Source organism: Melanerpes formicivorus, unplaced genomic scaffold, assembly GCF_026170545.1.
Source record: "Melanerpes formicivorus ecotype bairdi unplaced genomic scaffold, bMelFor1.0.p_v2 SCAF_75, whole genome shotgun sequence".
Lineage (NCBI taxonomy): Eukaryota > Metazoa > Chordata > Aves > Piciformes > Picidae > Melanerpes > Melanerpes formicivorus.
Window position 1 is genome coordinate 2,779,721 of NW_027142427.1, and position 26,727 is coordinate 2,806,447.

General features: G+C 38.8%; 1 protein-coding gene across 4 annotated transcripts in view; it reads right to left on the reverse strand.

The window, feature by feature from the left end:
• The window catches only part of FAF1 (Fas associated factor 1), a 189,686-nt gene that overhangs the window by 55,603 nt on the left and 107,356 nt on the right, over positions 1-26,727 (reverse strand). For all 4 annotated transcript variants that reach the window (XM_068163852.1, XM_068163851.1, XM_068163850.1 and 1 more), the window contains 4 exons: positions 9,464-9,559; positions 8,721-8,847; positions 7,736-7,799; positions 6,640-6,721 (listed from right to left, as the gene is read on the reverse strand). In XM_068163852.1, coding sequence (XP_068019953.1) covers positions 6,640-6,721; positions 7,736-7,799; positions 8,721-8,847; positions 9,464-9,559 — 369 coding nt within the window. The remainder of the gene's footprint in view (positions 1-6,639; positions 6,722-7,735; positions 7,800-8,720; positions 8,848-9,463; positions 9,560-26,727) is intronic.

Consider the following 26,727-nt stretch of genomic DNA (forward strand, 5'->3'; position numbering starts at 1 on the left):
AGGCAGGGCCATACATGCAGAGATCCATCGAAGTGCAGCCAACAATGTTGACTGAAACGAAACTGGAAAATCCAGGGCATTGATGCACAATATCAAGCAATAAAACAGCATTTCTGTGGTGATATTTAATTTAAAGAGAAGAAAGAGGCTGGGGAAGATCAGGCACTGTCTGTTTTTGAGGATCAACCATTCTGCATTTCAAAGCGTCGATCCCTGCAATATCCAGGTTACTGTGCTAGAATCTCGACTATTATATAGCAGTTGTAAGAGAGGGAGGGCAAAGATGTGTTTACTCAGTGATTAGGGCCTTAGAATAAGCCTCTAGCTCCTAGAGAGACAGCTCACCACTTATTCATTTGGACCAATTCACAAAGCCTAGAAAGATTAAACATCCATGCTGAGAAGACAAGCGAATGCAGACGGTGAAAAAGAAATAAAAATTCTTTAAAAACTCTGAGATGACTTCATTATTTTTTTCCACAAGGAAACTTTAGGAAAGTGTTTAGTTAGAGAAAAACCCACATTGACCTCTCTCTAAACCCTTAATCTTTCCTTTGTGGTGGCACTGCTTTGTGGTAAGCGGATGGCTTTGCTCTCCTCTTTTCACTGTGAGCGGATAGAAAAAAAGGCTCTTGAGAAACACTTTTACTTCCAAAGAAACAACCCCATGAAACTGTTAAATATGAGATTCCATACAACAGAATGTTTCAAAATATGTACAGTGCTAGGCTTAAAGATTTAGAGACCAATTTTTGTAAACAGAACAGGCACACACACAATAGATGCTTACACTGAGCTGCTATACAAGTGAAAGTAATTTTTATTGCACCAACAAAGACTGCACTTGCATTTGATAATTCATCCAAAATGCTCAGCTCAAGCACAGGCACACTGCTAGGGCAAAAGGAAAGAGATAGCAGGGGGCTGATGGTTTCGAGTTTGTTGTTGCTGCTGTTGTATGTTTGGGGTTTGGTTTTATCTTTGGGGGGTTTTTTATTCATAAAATAGGCTTACTAAGTGCTGAACACTCTTGACTTCTATAAAAGAAGCCTGCTAATGGAGCCCTAGTCTGTTCTGTGTTGGGGTTCTCAAAAACATGTCTCAGGGGTTATATGCTTAGCACAAAATTTTAATCAAGTGAAATAAAATCCCCATGAAGGTATGGGATACTCAAAAGGTTCCAAGTACTGAATAGTTGATAAACTTCCAGAGGCCTTAGGACACTGGGAACTTAAGCCATCAAAAGATGTGTTTTTCAGAGTAAGTAGATGCTGAAGAGTAGGCACTAAAAACCTGGAATTTTCAGAAGAGGCCAGGATTTACACGTGTGCTCTGGACTGTATGGCTCACCACTGTCAGTAAGACTTGAGGTCCTAAAAGTCTGAACTCTAAACTCCAGGTTTCATTTTATTTCAGAGGCAAAAGGGCCATAAGAAAGAGGTGCTGTTTTCAGCATCCTATCTAACTACATTTAAAAATCCATACCTCAAGCATTTTCTCCTGCAACCTTGCTGCATTCAGACCACATGAGATTCAATTAGCTGTGCTCTGCTATCTTGCCTCATACCCACGACTGTGTAACTGCAGTGAAGCGCCGCAGCCCTCTCCTGTCTGGCTGGGATCTGTCAATGGAATATGCCTGGCACATGGCACCCTGGAAGGAAATATGGGCTACAGATGGACACTACACTGCAGCAGGGCAGTCCCCTGAGATGCAGAGCCCTCACAGCTGTAGCTGTGCACCATGAAACTTCTCTGCCCCATCGTCCAAAGTACAGCAGCCTCGTGACGTTAACTTACTGAGGTGTAACATGAATGTACACCAACAGGAGACAAACACATCAAAGATCTGTCCTACGTACCAAAAAGGCCATGCCATCCACTTGGCCATTGCTGCATTTGGGAACTTTAGAAAAATTAATGCACTTCATACAGGATTGGAAGAAACAAAGGTAAAATTGGCACTGAGGCAGAAAGAAACACAGATCTTCATGGCCAAGAGACTGAATTGATAATTACTGAGTCATGGGATATCCAAGCTTCCCAGCCAGAGAATAACAGACACCTTAGGAGAACATAAATGACAATGAGAATAGTGATACTGTCATAAGGGTCAGCAAAAACACAGAACGGAATGGTTATTTTTTAATCTCGGCTTCACAAGTTCAAGTAATAATTGGGGCAAAAATGTTCACAGTGTAACATCTGCTAAAGGCATGAACGTTCTTCCAAACTGCTAGACTAATGAATCAAGATCCTCATTTTTCCTCCAGGTTTTATGTAGAGAGGGAGAGAATGGAAATAAAAGGACACACTTGGACATTTTAAAGCCTCTGAAGTGTACAGTTTGATCCACCTCACTCTCAGGAGATCTTGGAGATCATATGATCAGCCTTCTTGGATATAGCTACACTATCAGGCACAATCTTTTTTTCCCCTAAGCAGAATGCAGCCCCAAGGCAATCTGAACTTACTCCACAGGTTCTTAAAGTGAGAGTGAAACAATTCCAGTAATCTTCTGATCTGGTCCCTTGTATCACACATGACATTAGAAATCCCTAAACTAGTTCCTGATTTAACCTCAGTAATTTCACCTCTCAGTAAAATATCTACTCTCAAAAAAACACCAGTGATGGAGAAGCCACATCAACCATGGCAAACTCTTCAAATGTATCTCTGTTTTAATCAACTGAACTTGTAGTGATATCTTACATAATGTAAAGAACATCCAGTAGTTAAAACCAAACTCAAGTAAGATCTGTGTGTCTTAAACTTTGAAAGAGGAGGTATGGTGATGATGCAGCTATACTCCTGACATTGCATCACAGTATTTAGGGAATAAAGGTGGGGGAAAAGGTGACAAAGACAACAAAAAAGGTGTCCTGCAATTGGTGGTTGGTACTTCTCTCTACATGAGGTAGCATCTAAAAGGCAGACTTCAAATTTCTCTCTGAGACAAGAAGACTGGAGGCCAGCCAATGCTGTTTCTCTACTGTGCCCTTACAGAAACCAGAATTCACCTGTGTGAATCTTTTTCCCTAAGTTCTGCATGAATTTAATTAGCTAAAATAATAATAATGAGGGACAAGTTTCTGAGTTACCCAGATAAAAATGACTGTATAGAAAGCCCTGTGTGTGAAGGAATACTCTGTTTTGATTTGAACATGCCAAATCACTGAAGGACCATGCTATCTACTAGGTAGTTAGGAAATAAAGTGAAAGGGGATGGTGATGCCACTAAACTGAACCTACAAGACAGAATTCAAGGAGAAGATAAGCATGGTTCAGTTTGACCATGCAGGAATATATATTGAGGTGAGAACACCAATCTGTACTAAGAGAAATGTTTCATGTATATATGTCAGTGGACAGAGAGGTTGAGAGAGGATAAGGAGGTACATAAAGGTAACAGCTCGTGAAGAGGTGAAACACTAAGCCTTTATTCTTTCTCATAATAAGAGAGTAGCAACAACTTGCAAAAATGAAAAGGGAAACTAGCTCTAATAACATAAAATAATTCAGTATTGTTGAAGTAAACACTGCAGTGAGATTCAATATAGCAATTGAGGCCTTGTAACAATACTGTTAGGATAACCCAACTGATATTTCAGATCACAGGGCTCCCACAGACTGCTCCCAGTTACAGAGACACCTCCTCCAAACATCTTGTTTAACACTGTCCATTGTATGATTTCTTCTGTGTCACCATGTCCAGTTGTTACTATGGCAGTGTAGCTGCTTGAATAAGACTAAACTTGTTCCTCAAAACTAATGTAACAGAGATGTTTCTCCCCAGTTGGCACAGTAAGCAGAAGGAGAATTTCACACACACAATATTGATTTAATAAACTCTGTCTCTCTTCCTGACCCAATTAAAGAAAAAAAAGGTTTGTGTACATATATGTGCAGTAATCTCTGGAAATGAATACAGAATGCCCTTAACCTTATCAGGCTGCAGGTGATGACTGGGGATTTCATTGCCAAGGACCAAGGGCACCAGTTGTTAGAGGCTCTATATCTTGACTATTGTATTCCTGTGCTAGAGAGATATACAGGTTTTAAAGTAGAGCTACATTTGACCACATTCCATCTCTTCTACCTAAAACTGGCATTATCATGGTAGCCATTGCTCTAAAAGGAAAAAAGAGATACCCACTATATGTGTTAATCTTAATTTTCTAGAGACTCAAAATGCAAAACTATGATAACAAAAGCTAAGCAAAACACTGGTGACAGACAAACATCTACAGGTGGCTTTTTTTCTACAAGGTGTTTTCTTTTTCAAGTAACATTTTCTTAATCAACCATGAGTTACCATCCTTTCCAACACATGAAAAGAGAAAAGATTTAATAGAAGAATATCTACTTTAAAAGAATTTTAACCTTTTTTTGTTTCTGTGTTAAGACACATCCTGACATAAATTAGTTTCTATAAAATAAGTCAAAATGTTTCTGCAAAAAGGCTTCCAGTTCATATATAATGGCATTTTTTTTTTTGGAAGCAAAAAATATCCACAATATAGGTGAAAAAAAAAATAGCTGATGGCTGTCACACTAGACCTGAACTGTAGAGTGCACCTTCTGCTCTGGACAGCATTGAGAATTTGTCAAGAAAAGGCTAAGAACTCTGAGCACTCAAGCTGCCAAGTGCTCTCAAATTAAATCAGTTTGAAGCGGTTTTCATTAAGATGGATTGAGTGTGGCATCGTGAGAAACACTCTATCAAATGTAGTGTTTTACTTAGTGATTAAGTATATACCAGTTGATGAAGCTACCCAAATCCTTCATAATCCCACCACTCCAATAAACATTTAATGAGTATATAAGTTCAAAAAGCCTAGCAGAGGATTTAAACCTTCAATCTTGTTTTTATTTACTCTTGGAACTCAATTTCTCACTTCAAGTGAAGAATGCTGGTGCCTGAAGCTCATCTGTTGCCCTGGTAAAATTAAGTGCCCTCGACAGTATAAATTAGAAGACATGACATACAGGTTGCAATTTCTCTTTCTTTTTCTTTCTTCTTTTTCTTGTACTGATACATATTGAATTATTTTGTGAAATGCAATTATAAAAATACAATCTCTCCCTTCCCTCAACCATGAATTCCAGGAGGCAGCAGCAAAAAAAACTTTTTTATAACAGGGAGAAAAAAAAGAAAAGCACTAAAAATAAGCTTTATTTATACATTCTCATAACCTTTGTTTAAAGCCAGGATGTTACAGTATAAAAATAATGTCATTCCAAAGGGTAGTTGCAGGGGAGAGCTTTCAAAATTAAAGGCAGTATATAACTTTATCCTAGTCTGAATACACTGCAAAAATACGGGAAACATAAGGTGATATGAATTTAAGATGTGCTACGGAGGCAGCATAAGAAGCCCTTTGAGCATTAAAAACCTAAGTAACTGCACTACATTACTGTCAGATTTATAGGTATACAACTTTTTTATAATAGCACCTAACAGGCTCTCATCCATTATTATATCCTTATCAATCACTATGCCCAGTGTTCTACCATTCTCAACCCTGTAGCCCAGTGTTCTACCATTCTCAACCCTGTAAACCATTTCTGATGAAATGACACAAAGTGAACTTCCTAACTCAACGATTTTGTTGAATTGATGTGATTTCTTCTTAGAAATGCATTAAGGTTCACCTTAATGAATGGTTATAAACAGTATTTTGCCACTGCATGATTAGGTATCCATTCATGTTCTGCAATCTGCACAGAGACATGATGATATTCACCACATTTAGACTGTGCACACAAGACGTCAAGTATGTGGTAAGTCACGCAGTATTTGTAACACTGCACTTAGCAGAACAGCCCCAAACATAACATAGCTGTTCCTTCCAACATGAACAACTGCAAGAAGCTAAAACATTCTTCATTTTAAAATGAAATATCTAGCAAGACAACAAAAAGTAAATTTAAAGAGCATGATTTTCTTGTTTGTCTTTCAGCTTTATCTGGGCTTAATTATGCAGGGGTTTGGGTTTCTCCTTAGTGAATCAAGTCACCAAAACTTAAATAAACTATCCTCATTCTAATTTTATTAAAATACTGATGTTAAAACTGGGCACAGAATAACAGAAACTTGAGATGTCTGGTTGGATGTACAGAAAAACTAAATAACCAAAGCTTAGTACTGGAACTTACTTGGCAGATAAAGGTTGAACAAGGTGGGGGTGTGGGGGGAGGAGGGGGGAAAAAAAAGGCACACTGTATTTCACAGACCTTTCAATTTAAATTTACAATTTCATTAGCCATCCTTCAAAGGAGTTACCAACAGGCAACGTTGAACTTGTCAACCACAACACTCACAGCCAATCTCAGCTGGTCCTGGGACACCATTATTTAAAGAAGAAATGGAAGGGAAAAGGGAAAAAAGAAAGAGTAACTGATAACTAAAGGACTCCAATAAAAATACAGCCTGAATGATTAGGAAGTGTGAGTTTTTCACTGTACTGTCAGCAATCACCAAGTAATTATTTATTGAGGCAGCCAACTAAAGGAGTATGGCTCTTCACAAAACCAAGATAACTCCAAAATGTAGTTTGCCTTTTTAAAAGTAAAGGTGAAACATTTAATTTCCATTTCCACCCATTGTTAATTAAAGTAGTTTCAATATACACTTACATCTCTAGCTTTCCCATAGAAGGCTTCTTGAAAAGCAGCCTCTAGTGATCCAATAAAATAAACAGGATGGCAGTCACCATATCTATTTGAGAAAAAATTTCCAGTTAACAAAAAAAATTACCAAAGCAAGTAATAGCAATAGTCTATCTCTTCATATATTCTGTAAATGGTGTGAACTGCCTAAACATCTAGGAGGATGAAGTTCTACATCTTGAAGGACAGAAAGGACATCTTTTGACACCATCTGTCTCCCAGGATTCAAAAGCTCAGAGTAACTAACAGCTACCTTAATAATTTCATCCTAAAAGCTTTGTTTTATACACATAAGACACTTTAATTTCTCTGGTTTTTTTTCCAATCCTAACTTATTACTTCTCTTTATTATGCCTTAAAGGTTAATTAAAGGCTATTATTGTATTGCACATTAATGCATCTCATCTAGATCAACGTACTTTTCATTACAGAGGAGTGAAAACAGAAGGCATACACCTTGCATTACTTTGCAGCGTATTCGTTTGCAGACTCTACCTGCTCGATGAAACATGGCAACTGTTTAACAATGGATGACTTGGAGCTGTAAAGTTTAAAAATACAGCATTTCTATTGTTTTTTAAGTAGAGACTTATCCAACTACTTAACTATTGTGAAAACTTAATGCAACTCTCTCTTTCTCTTTCTCTCTCTCTCCATATATTTCAATATTAATCCATTTTGGCTTTTCTGTTCCTGTGTATTATATTAAAATTACCAGATGTAATCAGCTTTTACAATCCTCCTGAACCCTTACATAATTGGTGGCAAATAAAATAAGGCAGGGATCTGTCACTCTGCCTTGGACTGAGAAATAATCTCATTTCAGAAACAATTCTAACAAAACTAAGCTTCAAATAAAGTAGATTGGGTGGTGTTGGATGATAGGTTGGACACGATGATCTTGAAGGTCTCTTCCAACCTGGTCTGGTCTATTCTATTCTATTCTATTCTATTCTATTCTATGATCCCACAAGAAAATGTGTGCATTTGCTTTAATTTTTATTATATACTAAAATTTACTCAGCTTGTAACAAAAATTGCACAGTTAATAGTCCAAGCCTACCTTGAAGAAAACTCTGCTGTAAATTGTAATAAGGCATCTCCTTCATTTTCAGCATTTTCTGGCACTTAAAAATAAAAACAGGTAAATATAAATTAAATGCAACTTTGTTGGAACAATTTAATATGTGAACTCCCTTCACAGATAATTATCTTCTGTACTGACAGCTTACTGAAGTGGTTACTCAGAAGCCATATAAAAGACTATGGACCATGAATCTTTGGGAAGACATGAAATATCCAGATGCTCTCATGAATATATGCAGGCTTTCCAAGCAGTAAAATCTTTAGGTCCAGTGTAATGTGATATATCACTTGTTCAGAGGCGATACTCTGAACATACTTTAATACATTAAAAATGGAAGTCTTGGCCTACTACATTGCTACTTACTTTCCCCCCCACCCCCTTTCTTTTCTTTTTAAAACATCTTAGATGTATTTCCACCCCCACCCCCTTATATTATTACATATATTTGCTGTCAAAAAAAAAATCTAACACTAATGCAGACCCAAGGCAAATTAAGAGCATGCAGAATTGCATATAGGAGGTAAATGATGGCTCCTGCTCAATCATTTTCATAATTCAAGGGCAAATAATCATTGAGAAACTTGTTTAATGTAAATCACTACTACTAATAATTGCCATGAGATGCTAAAGCTAAAATGTGTAGACATTTCAAAACAGGGAAGTAGAAATCTAGTTATCTACTGGAACACTTGGCTGGAGATCATGATTTCTCTTGAGTTTAATTATTGTTGAACTATAAGCTAAAAACATAAGCTTGAGAAGCTTCCTCCATAGGGAGAGGCTCTCATAGTTGCCAACTATGTTTATAATACTCTCATTTCATACGTCTGCAGGTGTGTCACTCAAAAACTTCTGATTCTCTCAGAAAAAATACTCCCATTTCTTATTATGCAGACCCATCACAGCTCTTTGCCTTCTCTACTGCTGTACAATCACCAGTTAATTGTAAATTAACTCTTACTCATTGGCGATTTCCTCAAGGCAGATGATGCTACTCCAAACATTTCTCCGTCATCGACTCCAAACTCTGTAGCATCTTCAAAGTCATCTCCATCACTGTCACTAACCATATGAACATCAGTGCACTGCTACAGAGAAACAAAAAGCCAATATCCATCAGCAAGCCTCTATTACATCATCTCCAGTGAGATATGAAATAGGTATGTAGTGAAAAATACTGACCAAACCTCACAGCTATGTCTTGCCAACTCAAATAAGCCAAACAGATTGAAGCATGATCTTTTCAGATCAACCTTATGTGCTACAGTTCTCTAAACAAAATGGCAAGAAAAAGTGTGTGGAAAATGGAAAGTTGCTTACACTAGAATTAATTCTGAGGAAGGACAAAGGCATTGGAAATTTTAACCCAAACTGTTAAGTTACAAGCAACAAAACAGGAGTTTATTATAGAGTACAGACATCTCTTTTGGCTAATACTAAAAATTCCAACCTTCTACTTAATTTGGAGTACTTGTCAATGCTTACTGTGGCTTGTTGACTGTGTTTTTCCTCTTTGTCTTCAATAACTCATTTAGCAAGTTCCTCACCTTTTTCACAATTAGGGGTTACAGGAACTGTATATTGATTGTTTTAAGATGTAATTTTACTGACATATTTGACAACAGAAGAGACAGCAATCATGGCAAAATGAGCTTTCCCTGCTCCTCCCAGAGCATACTGGTAAAATAAAGCTACAGTTCTTACCTCCTCTGACTGTTCCCTTGTTTGTACGGGTGAAGATCTTCTTCCAACCGTAAGTCGATGGCAAGGAAAACTCAGTCCCGATACAGCTAGAGTCATCTACAAAGAAAGCAATGATTGCTCATTAAAGCCATGCTCTCACCTGAAGGTTGTGGGGGTTTTAAGGATGCTTTGAGATTCAAACTGAAGACTGCACTCCAGAAGGCTGAATTAATTACACAAACACAAAGGAAGATGCCTAAAAACTAAAATGATTCCTTACATAAAAATACTCAAAGAAATATCAACTGAGTTTTACAGATGTGTGTGCACAAAGCTTGTCTTGAATTGTTTTCTCCTAAATCAGTACTGAAGTCTGAACTATTATTTGTATGTGCTAACTTTTACAGCAGTGTGCTTTAATGAAATAAATGCAAGTTTTTCCTTAATCAATAAGCAAATGTTGATGTGAAGATGATAAGTTCTGATACAAGTGATGAAACACATTTCAGTCATCTCAAAAAAACCAACCCATTATCATGAAAGAACAATTTATCAGCAGACATTATAAAAGACACAATCACAATGGCTGCCTAAAAAATACATTTCATCTCCATCTTGGTCATTACTGAATGTGAAAGGGACATGCCATGCTTCTCACACGAACAAAGAGACACAGAAACCCAACACTGCTGGTGAAAATGCAGTCAGCACACACAGGATAGCTGTTCATTAAGCTGTGCCAACAGAAACAGCACTTCTGCCTGTTGCTGAGTGACTAAATCTCAACTTTTTTAAGCTGACAATACAACAAATGGAAAGAAGATGGTGTCACCTGAAAGACAAAATGGCTACATGCCCGCAAAAACATACAACAATATTTCAAATTCTGATCCTACATTGCATTAAAACCATATACTAATTGATATGTCTGAAAATGAGACTTGTCCATTCCTCTGTGAGCAGAACCATTGCTATCATCCTTGTATTTCAAGTACCCCACTCATATCTTTATAGAGTGTAAGCCAACATTCATTCTTCTGCCCTCTTCCGGGCAGTGCATCAATCTTGGTCAAGTAAGGTTGATGAGCACAAGCAGAATCTTCACAAGTACTAAGTCCTAGCTTGGTAACAGATGGGATACATTTACAATGGGAATAGCTCTTAAATAAAGGTAGTCAATTCATTTTGCAATGACAAACGATTTGATGCTGTACAATTCTGGTATGTAGTAAAAGACAGTATCACAGTATCACAGTATCACTTAGGTTGGAAAGGACCTCGAGGATCATCAAGTCCAACCTATCAACACAGACCCCATGTCTAGACCATGGCACCAAGTGCCACATCCAATCTCCTCTTGAATGCCTCCAGGGTCGATGACTCAACCACCTCCCTGGGCAGCACATTCCAATGACGAATGACTCGCTCGGTGAAGAACTTCCTCCTCACCTCGAGTCTAAACCTCCCCTGTCGCAGCTTGAGACTGTGTCCCCTTGTTCTGGTGCTGGTTGCCTGGGAGAAGAGGCCAACCCCTTCCTGGCTACAACCACCTTTCAGGTAGTTGTAGAGGGCAATGAGGTCAATGAGACAATTCCGGCTGTATGTTTAAAATATTGTTTACAATGGATCCTTCAGAAGTAACACAGAGAGGAAACGAAAAGAGTTTCTAGATCCTATGAGAATCATTACTACCTTTGCAGGACACAGAATGAGCGCTTTACAATTCAGTATTTCAGAAACACATCAGCCTCCGAATTAGACTGGAAAAACATTAAGGCAAAATAAATTTCAATTATCCTCAACAAAAATCCATCCAAGAATCAATCCTAAGCCTTAAATTTCTTTGACTGCCACCAGCGCTGAAAATACCCCATTTATTTTTATACATAATTCAGAATGACTTTATCACTTGTCTGCTAAAACTCACACAGATTTAATTTGCTGCGGGTTGAAGCAGCCTGATTAAGCAGGCTAGTTACCAAATGAATGTTAACCTGTCTGAACTAGCCTACTGCCACATTCTCATAGCAAGGTTAAACAGAAGTTTAGCTGCATAAAAAAGACTAGCTATCATCTTAAAGGAAGTGAGTAATAATACTCTGGTGCAAATGAAATATTAAAGATGACATACAGGTCAATACCAATTACCTATGAAACTCCTGTGACAAGAGCATAAGAACTGTATTCTCTGTAGTAATCCACCAGTTCAATTAGTATTTTTATGAGGTTTCTAATAACAAACAAAAGCCAACCGCTGTTACAAAACCTGAAACTTTGCCCCAGAGTTCACACACACTATAAAATAGTGGTAAAGCACACAGACACAAGCCACACACAGCCTGAAGTTCCTGATTTAACAGCATCAAACAGCCTGACAGATGCTTGGAAAGGCTCCCGAGATCTTTTACATACACATTAAAGCAAGACTGGTAAGATCAAGCAAGCAGTTATTGTGCTGCTTCATCACTTGGCCCAATAGCAGGGTGTTGCAATTCCAATTTGCAACCCTATATTATAGTGTCAAAGCGTCTCTCAAAAATGAGCTAACAGCAGAAGGGGTTCAACATCAGAGCACATTTCATCCTACTCTCCAGACAGTTACTGGATTGTTGGGGGTTTTGTGCACATTTCTGTGAGGAATTGCTCTCCTCCTTGGCTTTTTTTTTTATTTTACAGAAGATTTTGCAAAGGAAAGGCTGGGGCAAACACAAGCCTTGCTTTTCATTTCAAAATGAACTGTCAGCATGAATATGTCTCTTCGTTCTAAAACGGAGAGCGCTCTCTCAAGAGAGATTGTTGCAGCAGGAAGTTTAATCTTTAATTTGAAGAATCACAAAAAACATCAACGCTAAGCAAAAGATCACGTTCCAGGCTGCTCAGGCTGCAGCCATGGATAGCAAACCTTAGCTTCCACAGATTTTTGAACACAGGCCAATTTAGTGATGGGAGCACCCACAGGAGTGGCAAGAAGTGTTTAGACATCAGGCAGCCTCTTGTGAGTTTTTTCTTTTCCTTTCTAAATACTGCATCTGCCTATTCCCCAACAGTGCTGCAGTACATCAGATAAATTAATTGTTGTTTCACAGCACCATCCCACAGGAATGGACTAAACATTTTTACCAGCTCCACAACTGAAAATGCTGGTTTGTAGCCTAGTGTGGTGGTTTTAGGCTATGCCTTTAAAACTTAGTTACAGCTTCATTTTGCTTGTAACTGAGTTGGTCTGGCAAAGTTAATGCTGGGGGGAACTTCAACCCACCACACCGAGTAACCCTATTACCTTCTCCCAAAGTTCTGCAAGTGCTATAGCTTGAATTTGGCATGCACAAGAAGAGACATTGCCAAACACATGCAGGACTCCTGCCATCAGTAATCAGCTAGATGTAGATTATGAAATACCTTATTATAAGTAAAATAAGTCCATTTTTTCTGTGCAGTAAACCTACACACATGCAAATCCCCAATCAAAAGGTCTCATAGCTGAAAGGTACAAGGTGGAAAATGAAACATAATTGGAAATAGAATGACTTGCAAAAAGTAACTCCAGATGATGACAGATCTCTTGTAGAACACTGGGTGTAGATTGCTTGTGCTTGTTCAAATTACCTCCTATCTGACCTCCTAGAGCTTCATAAGGAGAAGGATAATAAAACTGAAGCCCTGAAACATTCCGGGGACAGTGGTAGCAGGACAGTCCTTGCAAGAGACAGCAGTGATATTGAATGGGTTGCTGCTGACATACAAAAAGGTACAAGCTGGACTAAAATTGCACAAAGAATACTTGAAGTACATGTTAACGGCTAAAAGAAAGATCACTACCAAACTTTACAAATTGGGGGAGGTGAGGGAGGTGGGTAAAAGAGTAGCTGAATGCTCACTTGTACTTCCTAACTCTGAGCCACTGAACTTAGTTGTAAGCATTCAGTGCAAGATGAGTCGTATTTCAATTGCCAGCGTTAGTAATTGGGGGATGAAGTTAAGCAACATCTTTCCCAATCCAAATGCAGGATTCTTTGCCAGAAACTTTCCTGGTCAGCCTAGAAATGTTTGCCAAATCCGCAGTGAGACCAGGTGCTTTAAACAATAGATTATTCTTCCTGTTAGAAAGTATCATTTTTCTGTGGAAGCTTCTAGAAATACCCTTTAGAACAACCTAAACAGACTGTTTAAAAAAATATTTCATGATAGAAATGTCTTAACAAGGAAAAAAAACAACCACCCAAAACAAAAACCAAACAGACAATGAGAGCATTTAACTCCAGAATGCTGCAGTTGCATGCTCAGAGTAATAAATTATGAGTCCATAAGCTAGCAGCCTTCTATAGTTTGTTGGCACTCTTGCACACTTCCACAGTTACAATGGAAGGAACAAACTCAGCCTCCTGAATCAGTCCAGAGAGATTTGATCAAGACACTGAAGATATGAGCAAGATAAGCAGCAGAAGGAACATGAAAGGACAAAACCACCAGAACAACTGCAACTGCAGAACTCTCTCCCCTGAGAAAAGGTGATACAAAAACTACAGGCTCAGTGTACTGCATCAAAAGTAGTAATTGGATGTGACAAATTGGTCTTCCTCACGTGCAGCCACACAGTGATGAGGAAAACCAGCACTTCCAAAGAGATTTTTATGGCAACTGTATTTGATGTGGTAAGTATGAAGGCAAGCACTAAGAGCTTTAGGTTACCTTATTGAATATAGATGGACATCTCAAGTGGCCACTTTAAAGCAACAGCCTGTAAAGAACTGGAACGTTCTCAGCCTCAACTGTCACGATCAGTTTGGAAACGCTCACTCGTTGCTGCATGTAAATACTGAGATGTCTCTCTAACAATCCCGTTATCTGAATAACAATCCAGTTATCTGAATTTTGCCACTAGGCTGCCTGAATTTAAGTCAGAACATACTTTAAAAATAAATTATGGTAGAAATGCAGGCAAGTCCTTAAAAGCACATAGTTCACTGACTTATCCATTTAGGCCTGTCATCATCCTCTCAGTGCTTATTGTTGCAAAGTATGGCCTTCGCAGAGGAATGAGATGGAGAACGACCTGCCAAACTGCTGTGCAGAATGTTAACCATCTTTAGTAGAACAGCTTCCATAGCAGCTAGCCTTGGAGCAAAGCTCTCCACCACATTCATCAGGAACTCCACAGATTCACAGGTGAAAAGAGGCAAAACAAGCCTACAAAAACATCACCTTGCAGAAGATGAGAGCCACAGGTAATGGATCTGCTTTAGTATCACTTTGACATGCTGCTCACAGGATACATGCCATCAAGGGATCCCTTTTCTCTAAAAGCATGGAGCTCTTTAATCATCAAGAACCACAGAAAACAAGCAAGTGTAAGTGATAATGTTTAAGAAAAGCAGGAATGGCAATTTATTTTCTGCTCTTTGGTAAGTGTTTGCTACATGAGTAATGAGAGTTTTGAGGTTTCCGAGTGTGTGGGAGTTCTGCTGGCTTAGTTTGCTTTAATGTAGATTAAAACATCTATCTGAACACACAGGCACTTAACCACTCTGGGGCAAGTTATTAAATGTGGTCCTTCAGCTTATATCACCTGGTAGCTGTCAACTTTATAAAACAGCTTTTGACTGTTTAAAAGACCACTTTAAATGAGAAACAATTCTAGTCACTGTAACGCAGTGACTGTCTTTACTGTTTGAGCTACTTGAAGAACCCTTTCCAACTGACTGAAGTGGTATTTTTCCATGGCAAAATATTTTCTTTTCTAATATAATTTTTTTGGACTTAAATGAGAGATTCTTGATCATCTGCTCTCAGAAATTCAAAGGTCAAACAAAGCATCAGGAAAGAAAAAATTCACAAACCCCTTGATCCACATGCAAAAGAGAGGAGGCTATCAAATATGCCTGATTACCCTTGCTCCTGCACAGCAAATGAAGCAACAGGCATTACCTGACAATACAAACCCAGAGCAGAATAAAAACCTTGCAGTGGATATAACTGCTGGATATTTGAATAGAAAGTAAAAAAGACCACAACTGTAATCTCTGTATACCTTGACTGCTATAAATCAGTGCAATTATTCAATCAGCTGTACTTCCAATGCAGATTTATGTTTGGCTGTATATAACCTACTCAAATGAAAAACTAAATGGGAGGATTTTTGCGGTGCAATTTCCTCCTGAGGTAAAAGAAAATAATCCATGTTTTCTGCCTTTAATACTCAGAGATAAGGTGAGCAAACAAAATACTGAAGTACACAAAAAGCCTGTTTTCCGATACTCGACTTTCCTCCATAAATCTCCCATGAAAAGCAGATCCTTCCTCCCAGTCCTCCTCAAGGTCAGCTTGTAGGCAAAAGCAAGTCTTAATAACCTGCCCTCCAGTCTTAGCATGCTCTAAAAGTTAGGTAAAATGGTTCCAGCTTTTCAGCTGCACTCGCTAACACGGCTAGATGGGAGAAGTCACAGAAAGAAACCCTCCCCAAGATGCCACTCCATGCCAAGGAGGTACATGCTTTCTGTTGCATCCTTCCAGACTCTACAATATTGAATAGGTAGAATTAAAACTTGCACAGATTCAAATGTGGGGTTAGCATACAAAGTATATAATTTAGCTTCCTGATTTTTATAATCTAAACTCAAGTGACTGAATTGCCAAACTTTCCAGATGGCATCTCTAATTCCTGTTTGCTGTAGCTTTCACAACTACCCAAGACAATTAGCTGTCCTCCTTGAACAACCTTGTGCAGTGCCCTTCCCATCCCATCATATTGTAATGCAGTTTCTTGAGAGCACCACATTCAATCAGTTACAGAATTACTCTTAATTGGGTATTGATATTAATTCTGGTGAAAACTAGCTATGCCTTTCTCCTTCTTGAGCAAGAGGGAAAGAACAAGGCCAGAGAGTAGGTGCTGCCATCAATCTGCTGTTAGCATGTATTATCATACAGAGTTCTGCCTGGATAAACTACCTCCACAAGTCAGAAATAGCTCTCTGTTATCTCAGTATTGGTTTGAGAATATTATCACTGCACAATCAAAGCTCTGCTTAAGAAGCAAGAGAAGATTGCCAGAAAAACATGCCAAAAATTTTGATAGAAAAGATGCAAACATCTCAAAACCCCAAACCCTTCCTTTTTGTGTTTCTTTTCTTGAAACCCAAACCCCTAGGAATAATAGAAGTATGTGAGCAACATTCAGACTACTATTAAAAGCATTGTGAAGTCAATGTGAGTAAAAAGTTATCTAATTAATTAAGAATAGTCTTTGAATCACAGCTGTTTTAACAAGGTGAATTCTCCAGCTACAAATGTCTAACCATCCTCAGTAATTATTATTGCAGTGCATACCAACTCTGCAATCTAACAGACACTCATAGCTGCTCTTTAGTACTTTTGGCCTGTCCATATTAGCTAGTTGTGGTTTCATGTTAGAAACAAATATATTAATAAGCATCAAAATGTTATCCCAGAATAGTATTGCTAAATCAGGATTGGTCATCAGCTGAACAAGAGCTCTTTCCAGAGGCTACACAGCGTTCTGCAGTAGCCACATGGAGGTCTGTAACACACAGAGAGCACAAAAAATTCTTAATCAGAAATGAACTGCCTACAGGCTGAAACCTATTCCTGGTTCAAATACTCCATGTGACAGCCCTTTCACTGTGCTCAAAGTGTGACTTGCTTTGCCTCTTCATTGACTGGCTAACTCACTGATACATGGCTAATGTATAAAGAAACAAGCATGACCAAATACATTTCATAACACACCATTCAAAATAACATAAGACACAGGTGCCCATAGCAAAATATTCCATGACTGGCAAGTGTCTCCACTGCAAAAATCTCACTTCCATCTAATTTGATTCTTTTTTCATATTGGATTAGCTACTACAATGCTTTAGTGCCCATATCAGGTAAGAGAATGAGTAAGGATAGAGGGGCAAGGAAGGAGCTTTACCAAGCATCACATAAAATTTATCATTCTGTTATTTGCATTTTTATTGTAGCATGAGCTAATTCCCTGAGCAGAAATGCCAGTGACACTACAGATGTCTGTATGCAAGCATTTGCTTGAATCTAGGGTGAAAAAAAGATATATCTGATCTCCTCTGAAGACAACTACATGAAGTCTGAAAAGGAACAAAAAGTTTGAGGAGGCATATTTCTGTCCCAACTATTCTACTATAGCCTATATGCCTATGGTACTACTGAGTTTGGATATTAGGTGTGCTGGACATCAAACACTTCCATAGTCCAGGGGCACCAAGAGTAGTAAGGTAGTAAACAAGACAAAATAGACCAACAGTTTTCTCTGTCTTGGCTGAATAGCTCCTGCAAAGGAGCCTTTCCATGTCTCCAGGTTCAGGTCATTCTCTCCATCCACACCACTAGGGGAGGTAACAGTGTGATAAGCAAGAAATTCTCTCACTCCTTAGGCTACACAAAGTTCAGTTTAGATGTCTGCAAGGCATATTTATCATTGCTAATCTCTTCTTGATGAACAGATCTCATAAGAATTCAAGTAAGTTAATTTCTTCCAGCCTAACAAGATGTCACCTATCTCTCCTCACTAGACAAATTAAGTTCCCTGCTCAAAAAGATTACCATACTAACTGCAGAATGGGAAATTAAAGAGAAATACTTTTTCAGCAGGGCTGGGTGAAGGCACACCTATGCCTCAGACCTCAGCTGTTTTAAATATCAGGATATCAGGTAGTGATAGGACTAGGGGGAATGGAATGAAGATGGAGGTGGGGAGATTCAGACTGGACATGAGGAGGAAGTTCTTCCCCATGAGAGTGGTGAAGCCCTGGAATGGATTGTCCAGGGAGGTGGTTGAGGCCCCATCCCTGTAGGTGCTTAAGCCCAGGCTGGATGAGGCTCTGACCAGCCTGATGTAGTGTGGGGTGTCTCTGCCCATGGCAGGGGGGTTGGAACTAGATGATCCTTGTGGTCCCTTGCAACCCTGACTGATACTATGATACTACTATGATACTACATCAGAAGCTCAGGGTGATCTATGGGATTGCAGAGCAGTTTGACCAAACATTACTCCCCAGAAAGACACAGAAGTATTTGACAAGCCACCTATTTGAAAAGCCTAGAAAAGCAGTTATTCTGCTTACCATTGGAGTAAGACTGGTCAGGCTGCTGCTCCCAGCTCACTAACATTACCATTTTCCACCTTTCTTTTGCAATCTGTCCTTTCTGAGATTAAAGAAGTAAAGTCTAAAGGAAGGAGTATCTGTGAGCTGAAAGAGAGATAGCGGCTAGTGGCATATGGAGACAAATCAAAGTGTAAAATGGAGGGAGGAGATGTTGAGCATGTGAATGATGGCAGAGGAAGTTGGGATTTCACACCTGAAGTTTTCCATTACACAAACAATTGAAGAAAACAGTGATTTCCAAATGCATCCAGCACAGCCCTTCAACATGAATATTGAAGCAGGGTAAAATAAAAGTGTGGGGAAATCTTTGGTAATTTTTTCTGCTCTTCTCCAGAGACTATCAGATTGCTCCACGCTCCTCTGGTTGGAGATGCAAACACACAGAAACGAAGGAGGCAGTGGACTCCCAAGCAGCTCACATCATTTGTGAGGCCACTCGAGAGTCTCATCGATTCCAGAGGAATGATGCTATGGCACAAGAAATCATTTATATTAAATTGGTTTTTGCCACGGCTCTAGTTCTCAGTGTTTAATCAAGCATTACTAAACACGTGTGGGCAGCCTGTTGTGCTCGGGCAAACCCTCACTAAATTCCTGGGGAACAAATAGGTGCTCAGCAGTGCCAAGCCCATCACTTATCGCTGTGTAATTACACGCTAAATAATCTGCCTTGTTTTCGGCGTGGCATCGCACAGAGCGATATATGATTTAAGAATTCACACATGGCCACGTTTAAAAGTAATGGTTAAAACTTCAAGGGATTAAAGGTTTGCTGCGAATTAATGTTTATCTTCTGCTTTGCTCTTTTCTCAAACCTTGCAAGAATTCTTTCATTAGAAGCAGGCTGTAAAATTAATTCTATCCATACTGCAATACATTGTATACATGAAACAAGTGTTGCCACAGCAACAAGCAAACCACTCTAAAATGAAGGCACATTCAAATAAAAAAACCCCAAAAATAGAAATAGTCTAACAAATGCCCTTTTTTTTTAACTTTACTGAAACAAAAGTGCTTTTTTACGCCATGAAATCAGTTACAAGACTCAGAGAGATTTACTATACAGAAGGGCTCTCCTCAACCTTTAGTGGTCAACGAGAGACTGCTGTTCAAGCTTAGTTCAATTTAGTACATAATTTCAGACAATTCATCAAGCAGCCAAAGCTCAGCTCCTTATCATGTAAACCCTCATCCATCCTTGAACAACAATTACAAGTGGATGCAATTCTACATTAGCCATGTCATCTTTTGACATCAAGCAGCATTAGCTGGGAAAAACAGTCAAGTGTGCTCTAGGTTTGTTTGGGTTATTAAAGCATTGTACAAACATTCAAATGAACAGAAGAGCTTAAAAAATTTTGACAGCCCTTGAAATTAACTTCCTCTGGAAAATAACTTCATTATGCATCCTCAACGCAAAAGAAAACCCCAACCAACCAACCCACCCAAAAAAAAAACCCTCTTGACAGGTACTCAACATTTCATTTTAAACACTAACTGGATGAAAAAAAATAATTCTCTAGGGTGGAGTGTGTTCAGGTTATAAATCAGCAATGCTTATTTTAACTCTTCACAAAGTGTTGCTGAGATAATTACTGCTGACAGCTTTATTCAAGGTTCATTTCACTTTTTCTACTATTTTTCCCCTGTTAGAAGTTCAGCAGGGCCCATGGGAAGATCCACCCCTCACACCTGTTAGGGTTCTTCATGTTACTGAGGCCAGTTTGGACATGTCACTTCACATTAGCATTGTGCCAGCGCGCTGTGACAATTACTTATCGCAGGTTTAACTTGAAAAAAAGTTTCTAATCCAGCCACAAGAACAGTGTCAGAGTACGTAATTTAAACCTGTCAACACAGGTTGTAGGAAATTCATTCCAAGGATTTCAGTGATGTTCCCATGGTAGATCTTTGAACTGCCAGGAAGATTAAAATCACAAAGGAATGCTAGAGAGCTAAACCACACAGCCTAAAAGTTTTTAAATACCTGAATTGAAAAAAAAAAGTGTCTTAAATATTAATAAACTTTTTTAAATTGGTAAATTCTTTAGATCAGGATTAAGAAACTGCTTTGCTGAATCCTCCAAAATTCTTTGGCAGATTATGCCGAAGGCCGCAGCATAAAGGCACAACCTCGGGAGATGCTTTACACAAGAGGCTGAAGGCATCTGATTCCAGACGCCCTGGAAACACTTGTGGATAAACAGCACATGGAGTGGGAGAAAGGAGGCTGCAGAAGAGTCCACGACACAGTGAGTGGCCGCTTGTGTCTTTCAGACATATCAGATGAGGGCTGCTGCAGTGGCAGCGATAACCAAGATAAAGCAAGCTTCACAAAACACTGCTGAGAGATTCTGTACGAGCTTGAGAAAAAGTTGTGCCTGTTCTCTGGGAACACCCAGCTCTGGTACGCTGGTTGAACACACATGCCAATTTTTGCTACGGTTGCTGTTAATCACCAGCCATAGTACTGTGAATCTATCACTCATTTGCTAGCTGAATGAAAGAGAAAATTATCCCTGGTTTTGATTATTTCTCATTTGATTAAGCCTAGTTAGGCAAGTTAGGAATTAAAGCTGAAGGACGGATACTGTAGTACTTAATGTCGCTTCAAGCCACAAATATATTCAAGGGAAACAAAAGGAAAATAATATTTCTTTGTACAAGAGATTCTACTAAGAAAGACATATACTTGAGAGGCTGAAATAAATACCCACGATCACTTACAGAGCTCATTCTTCCTCTTAGACAAAAACTGTAAATATTAAAAAGGATGAAAAATCTGCCAAGCCATTTGCAGCTACTTGAAACACAGGGTAACAGAATTAAATACATGCTGAAAGACCTGGAACACAGTTAAGTATAGACCATGAGGCTAATTGTGGATCTTGAGTTAATTACTTTCCACTGATACGTTTTCTCAATGGTCTTTTACATCAGTTTTTTCTTTCCTCGGCCTGAACCCCAAGGCAATTCAGTGTGCTAGCCTCCAAACTCTGGGCAATTCATTGTGTACTTCTGCCTTAGGATTTTTAGTTCACGCAGAGAAAGCCAGGCTTTCACATCAAGCTGATGTTAATGTGCACTGACAAAGCAACAGTAAAGGAGCTTCATGTTTGTCACAACGTGCACTCTTTAATTTAGTAATTGCTTTATACTGATATGCAAATAATGACACATTTCCCAAATTTCCAGTTCCTCAGCAGTGCTTTCACCAATTACTCGGTGGTTGAAACTTATGCATGTAAATTGGTTAAGTGAGTTTATTAATAGGTACACCTGTGTGAACCGATCTATAAACCATACGTGCCTGGGAACAGGTCAGAACTCACTATACGCTCCTGAATGCCTCAAGAACCACAAAGAAATATTCTTTCACTAAAACAAGATCTTTTAAAACTAATAGTGTTATTAATAGATAAACTGGGTTTCCCAAGCTAGAGACAGACCCCCTTTGGGTGACAATAAATACCAGGAGTCAAAGTACTCGTCCATTTCACGTTGCCAAATGAGAGGAGGCTCGAAGTAAACAAACAGGTCCATCAGAAAAAGGACAAAACCCCATCTAATACCTGAAAACATGTGGAAGCACCAGCATCCACTCAACCATCAGTCCCCTGAGGACCATCACATTCTCTGCAGTCTGGTTACGGTATTTTGTGATACTTCTTACTGTTGTTGCCTTTGATACTCTAATGGCAATTGTAGAAAATTCAGCTGCACTTTAACTCAGACTCGTAAGAATTGCAAAAACCCTAAGCAGAGGTGACCTGTTATTCTACAATTCCTTTCCTCAAAATTCTTCACAGTGTAAGGGCTGAAAAGTAACCAAGGTACAAACATTGTCCTGTGTCATTTGCTGGCTTCAGTGCTGAAACACAGTGTCTGTTAGGTTTCTGCTAAATTACTTAAGCAACTGTGCAACTGCCACAGAAGAGAGTATAATAATACTGTTTGTTCTACATCTGATCACAAGTCACCTTATTTTTGCTCTATTCAGAAGACACACAGAATTGTTGAGATTTTTAAGGCAAGTCACAACTGTCAGTGAAATAAAACCCAACTGTATAAACCAAAACCCAATTTGATTCATCCTGATAACATATTGCCCAAAGACATTCACAGATACATCTTGGGAACTGCTTTGCATGCACAAAGAGTATCAGCCAAATACTTGGCATGTTTCTGGTCTATGGTGGGATGCCATTTACTTCACAGCATTGTACAATGCTTTGGATGGCAAACAGAAGAGTGCCTGGATATGTTTCCAGCACTATATAATTCCTTGGCAGAGTTCAAGCAGTTGTGCTAGCAACACTGCTTCCAACGAATGGTTCAAACACTGATAAGCTTTTTATGCTGCCTCTTCTTCCTGGATATCACTTTTCAAGGAACTGGATTTTTGCAATGTTAGCCTTTTGAAAACACAGTCTTACTGACATCTTAGAAATGAGCTTCTGAAAAGGATGATTGTTTCTTATTTTCTGTTTCCCTTACCTGGAAGAGATGAAAAGGCCTTCAACTCTTCACATCAGTACAATTAAAAGCACTGAGTACACAACCTCCTCAGTTAAAGGGAAAACTAGATATAACAAATTGTACTTATATTAAACCACAATTCAGCATTCCGAAATATCCAGAGTAATTCATCCAGTGTAACTACATTACTAAATATGTGTGGTTGAGGTGTGACAGTTTCAAGTGTGACAAGCAAAAGATGAAGAATATAAATAACTGCAAAAAAGAAGCATTTATAGAGGTCTCTGAATATAAAGATTCTTTAAGACAGAGAAAACATGAAATACTCCCAACATTTTAGACTGGATTTCCTTAGCTATCTAACAAAAACAAGGCGGCCTGTTTCTTCTGAACTCCAGCTGAGGCCCTGTAGCTACTTTTCTTTGACTTTTACAAAGTCCAGCATTAAATCTCAAGCCTCCTCTTAGAAATGTGAAGGCCTGATTTGCTTAAGTGAAGTGTTTTACTAAATGTCCTAAATACAGGCTGCAGAACTACAAATCTGCCCTAGGTCTACGTTTTGGCCACTGGGCAGTAACAACACTTAGAAAAGGAATTCAGTCCAGCGATTGCTATTGGAAACAGGGCTCTTCTCTTGCTTGGCAGAGGAAATTATCTGTCTAAATAGATTTATCAACTAGCATTTTCTTGGTTCCAGATTTTATCAACAGTTTATTGGATTTAAACAAAAAATTCCCAACTGAGGACACGATCAGTTCCATTCTACGCATTAAAAGAGTTACCTATGCACTAAATTGATATTATTTAAATACCACTTTTTAGAAAGGAGGCATCTGAGACTACTATATCAGGCTTTGCACACAACTGGAACAAGCCTCAAGTGAAGTTCTAGCAACAGCAAATATAAACTAAACAGAAGTATTGCTCAATTTTAACCTAGCTTTCTTCTGCTATTACACAGTAAGCTTCCCTTCCATACACATAAAGTGAAGGCTCTGTTTACAGAGTCCCAAACACCTTGAATCTGTTGCAATAGATTTTCATACATCTTCTAGTGAAGCTTTGCTCTGCTTATGTACTTGAGCTTCATTACAAAGAAACAAGCACCACTGTGATAATCCTCCAGGAATAATGCAATTACCACTTATCAAACAGGTGTCTGCTGTATTCCAAGGAGATTATCACTTCCTATTCTGCTCTCTGAGAGCACAGAATAAAAGCGAAGCTGCTACTATTAAATGACTGAGCAGAAAAGGAGTCTTTAATAACAGCTCTTGCAATCATCTCTCAGCAGGACATGAAGTAAATGTAGGCCTTCTATAATGTCTTGGCACTGAAATGCATTTTTTAGTTTCTGCAAGGTGAATTAGAGTATCTAAACAAGACCAGTTCTGGTAACTCAATCTGAAGTCTCTCTCCACTGAGTGCTCCAAGAGCCTCAGCACTTACTGCTTATGGCAAACCATACTCTTTGTGAGTCCTCTTGTAAAGAACTCTGACTGCTCAAGATAAAACAGGCTGTAGGACTGCTCCACCAAACAAATAATTCAGAAATGTCTCTGTGGCAGCTTCATAAAGGTACAAGGAGATCTCTAAAATAAAGCTCCAAATGCACAGAGAATGGAAAAAAAATTAACAGGATATAATTGTAGGTTAAACTTTGGCTGAGTAATTTAATCAGCAAAGGCAATTTTTATAGCCTACTTTCAAAGCGGCTTGTTGAGTGGGAGTTATCTCAGGAGTAGATCACTAAAAATGAGAGCAGAAACACTCTCCTATGAAATCTGGGATACAGCTTAATGTACACAAACTGCTATCACTACATGACAAAATCCATAATTGGTTTGGAGGAAAGCCCAGCTGGAGCATCAGCCACAGAGGAGGAGTTAAGAGGGTAAACAACCTACATACGTGCAGGAGGAGATATGAGGCTACTTCAGTGACTCTAACAGCTAGAGACTGTCTACAGCTAGGTGCTTCAGAGAAAGTAAGATACTGGTGGTTCTGCAAAAACTCTTTCCAGTGATGATTACCACTGTTTGGGTAATCTGCCTTGATCTATCCTACCAATACTTCTCTCTATACATATGACCATTTCTATCATGATCATTTTGATTTGCAGTCAACAAAAATACAGAAATTGGAAGTAATGTTGAATTAGTAAAGGTGAAGTAGCAGTCTCTTCCCCCTCCCCCAAAAATCTGAAACTACTCCTTTGAATGAGTTTTTTTGAACATAGAATCAATAAGGCTGGAAAAGACCTGAGAGATCGTCAAGTCCAATCTATTACCTAATACCTCATGACAACTAAACCATGACTTCAAGTGCCACATCCAATCCTTTTTAGAACACCTTCAGAGACGGGGACTCCACCGCCTCCCTGGGCAGCACATTCCAATGGGCAATCACTCTTTCTGGGAAGAACTTTCTCCTCATCTCCAGCCTACACCTCCCCTGGCACAGCTTGAGACTGTGTCCTCTTGTTCTGGTGGTGGTTGCCTGGAGAAGAGACTAACCCCCACCTCTCTCTACAACCCCCCTTCAGGTAGTTGTAGAGAGCAAAAAGGTCTCCCCTGAGCCTCCTCTTCTCCAGGCTAAACAACCCCAGCTCCCTCAGCCTCTCCTCATAATATGACATATTTAATAAAATAGCCATCATGGCCATTCAAAGCAGTGTTTCAAAAACACTGTCTCCACAGAGCAGGTAGATGTATCAATCTCTTGCAAAAGAAGAAAGCAGTAAGAAGATGACAAACAGATCTGTCTATAGCAGCAGCACTGGTGTTCCATATGCTTAAAAATTCCAATGACAACAGAACTTAGCATTGAACAAACTAATTACTAATAGTAACTTCAAAATTTCCTACCAGCCTTTCTTACAAAGCTAAGGCTGATTACAATAGGTTATGACAAAACAGGGGTAAAGTCTTCTGGTAGGAACTGACACTATTTATGGTGCTTGTCTTATACCAGGAAAGAATTTGGCTTTTCAAGCTCTTACTGTAGAAGATCATAATGCACTTGGGAAAGTCATTGAAATTGACATTTTTGAGGTAAAATGTGACAGTTGTTTAACAACATAATTACCCTTTACAGTTTATGAGAGAAGCAGCACTTGAAACTGGTAGTTTGCACTTTAAAATGCACAGGGAAATAAAACAAATAGCTTGCAACTGGCATAGGAGGATGCAGAAGGTCCTTAAAGTATCCCTCAAAAGAAGTCATGAGATGAAATAGCATCAAAATGTAACGTGGTGGCAATCAATGCAAAATTTGTAGTATCGATATTTCTTAGGTAATACATTTTACTCAGCTCCTGAAATCTGTACATTCTGAAGAATGAGAATTTCATAAATCTCAGAAAAGTGAAAATTCCAAGACCTGGCAAAAAAAAAAAGACACTTTTACTCTACAGGGAGATACAAGCTTTAGGTTATGAAAGAATTGAGAGGACTATCAGAAAAAGGTTACTGAAATAGTTTGCATTTCTGTCTAGAAGGGGAACAAGATACTTCAAAGCACCAAGAAAATAGTCATTATGAGGGGAAAATGGTTTCTCAGGTCTTGATGTAGCCAGAGTTAACATGTACATCATCCTGCAGGTTTCTGTTACATGAAACATCCAAAGAGCGCTTCAGAAACCCACACTGAGCCTGAAAA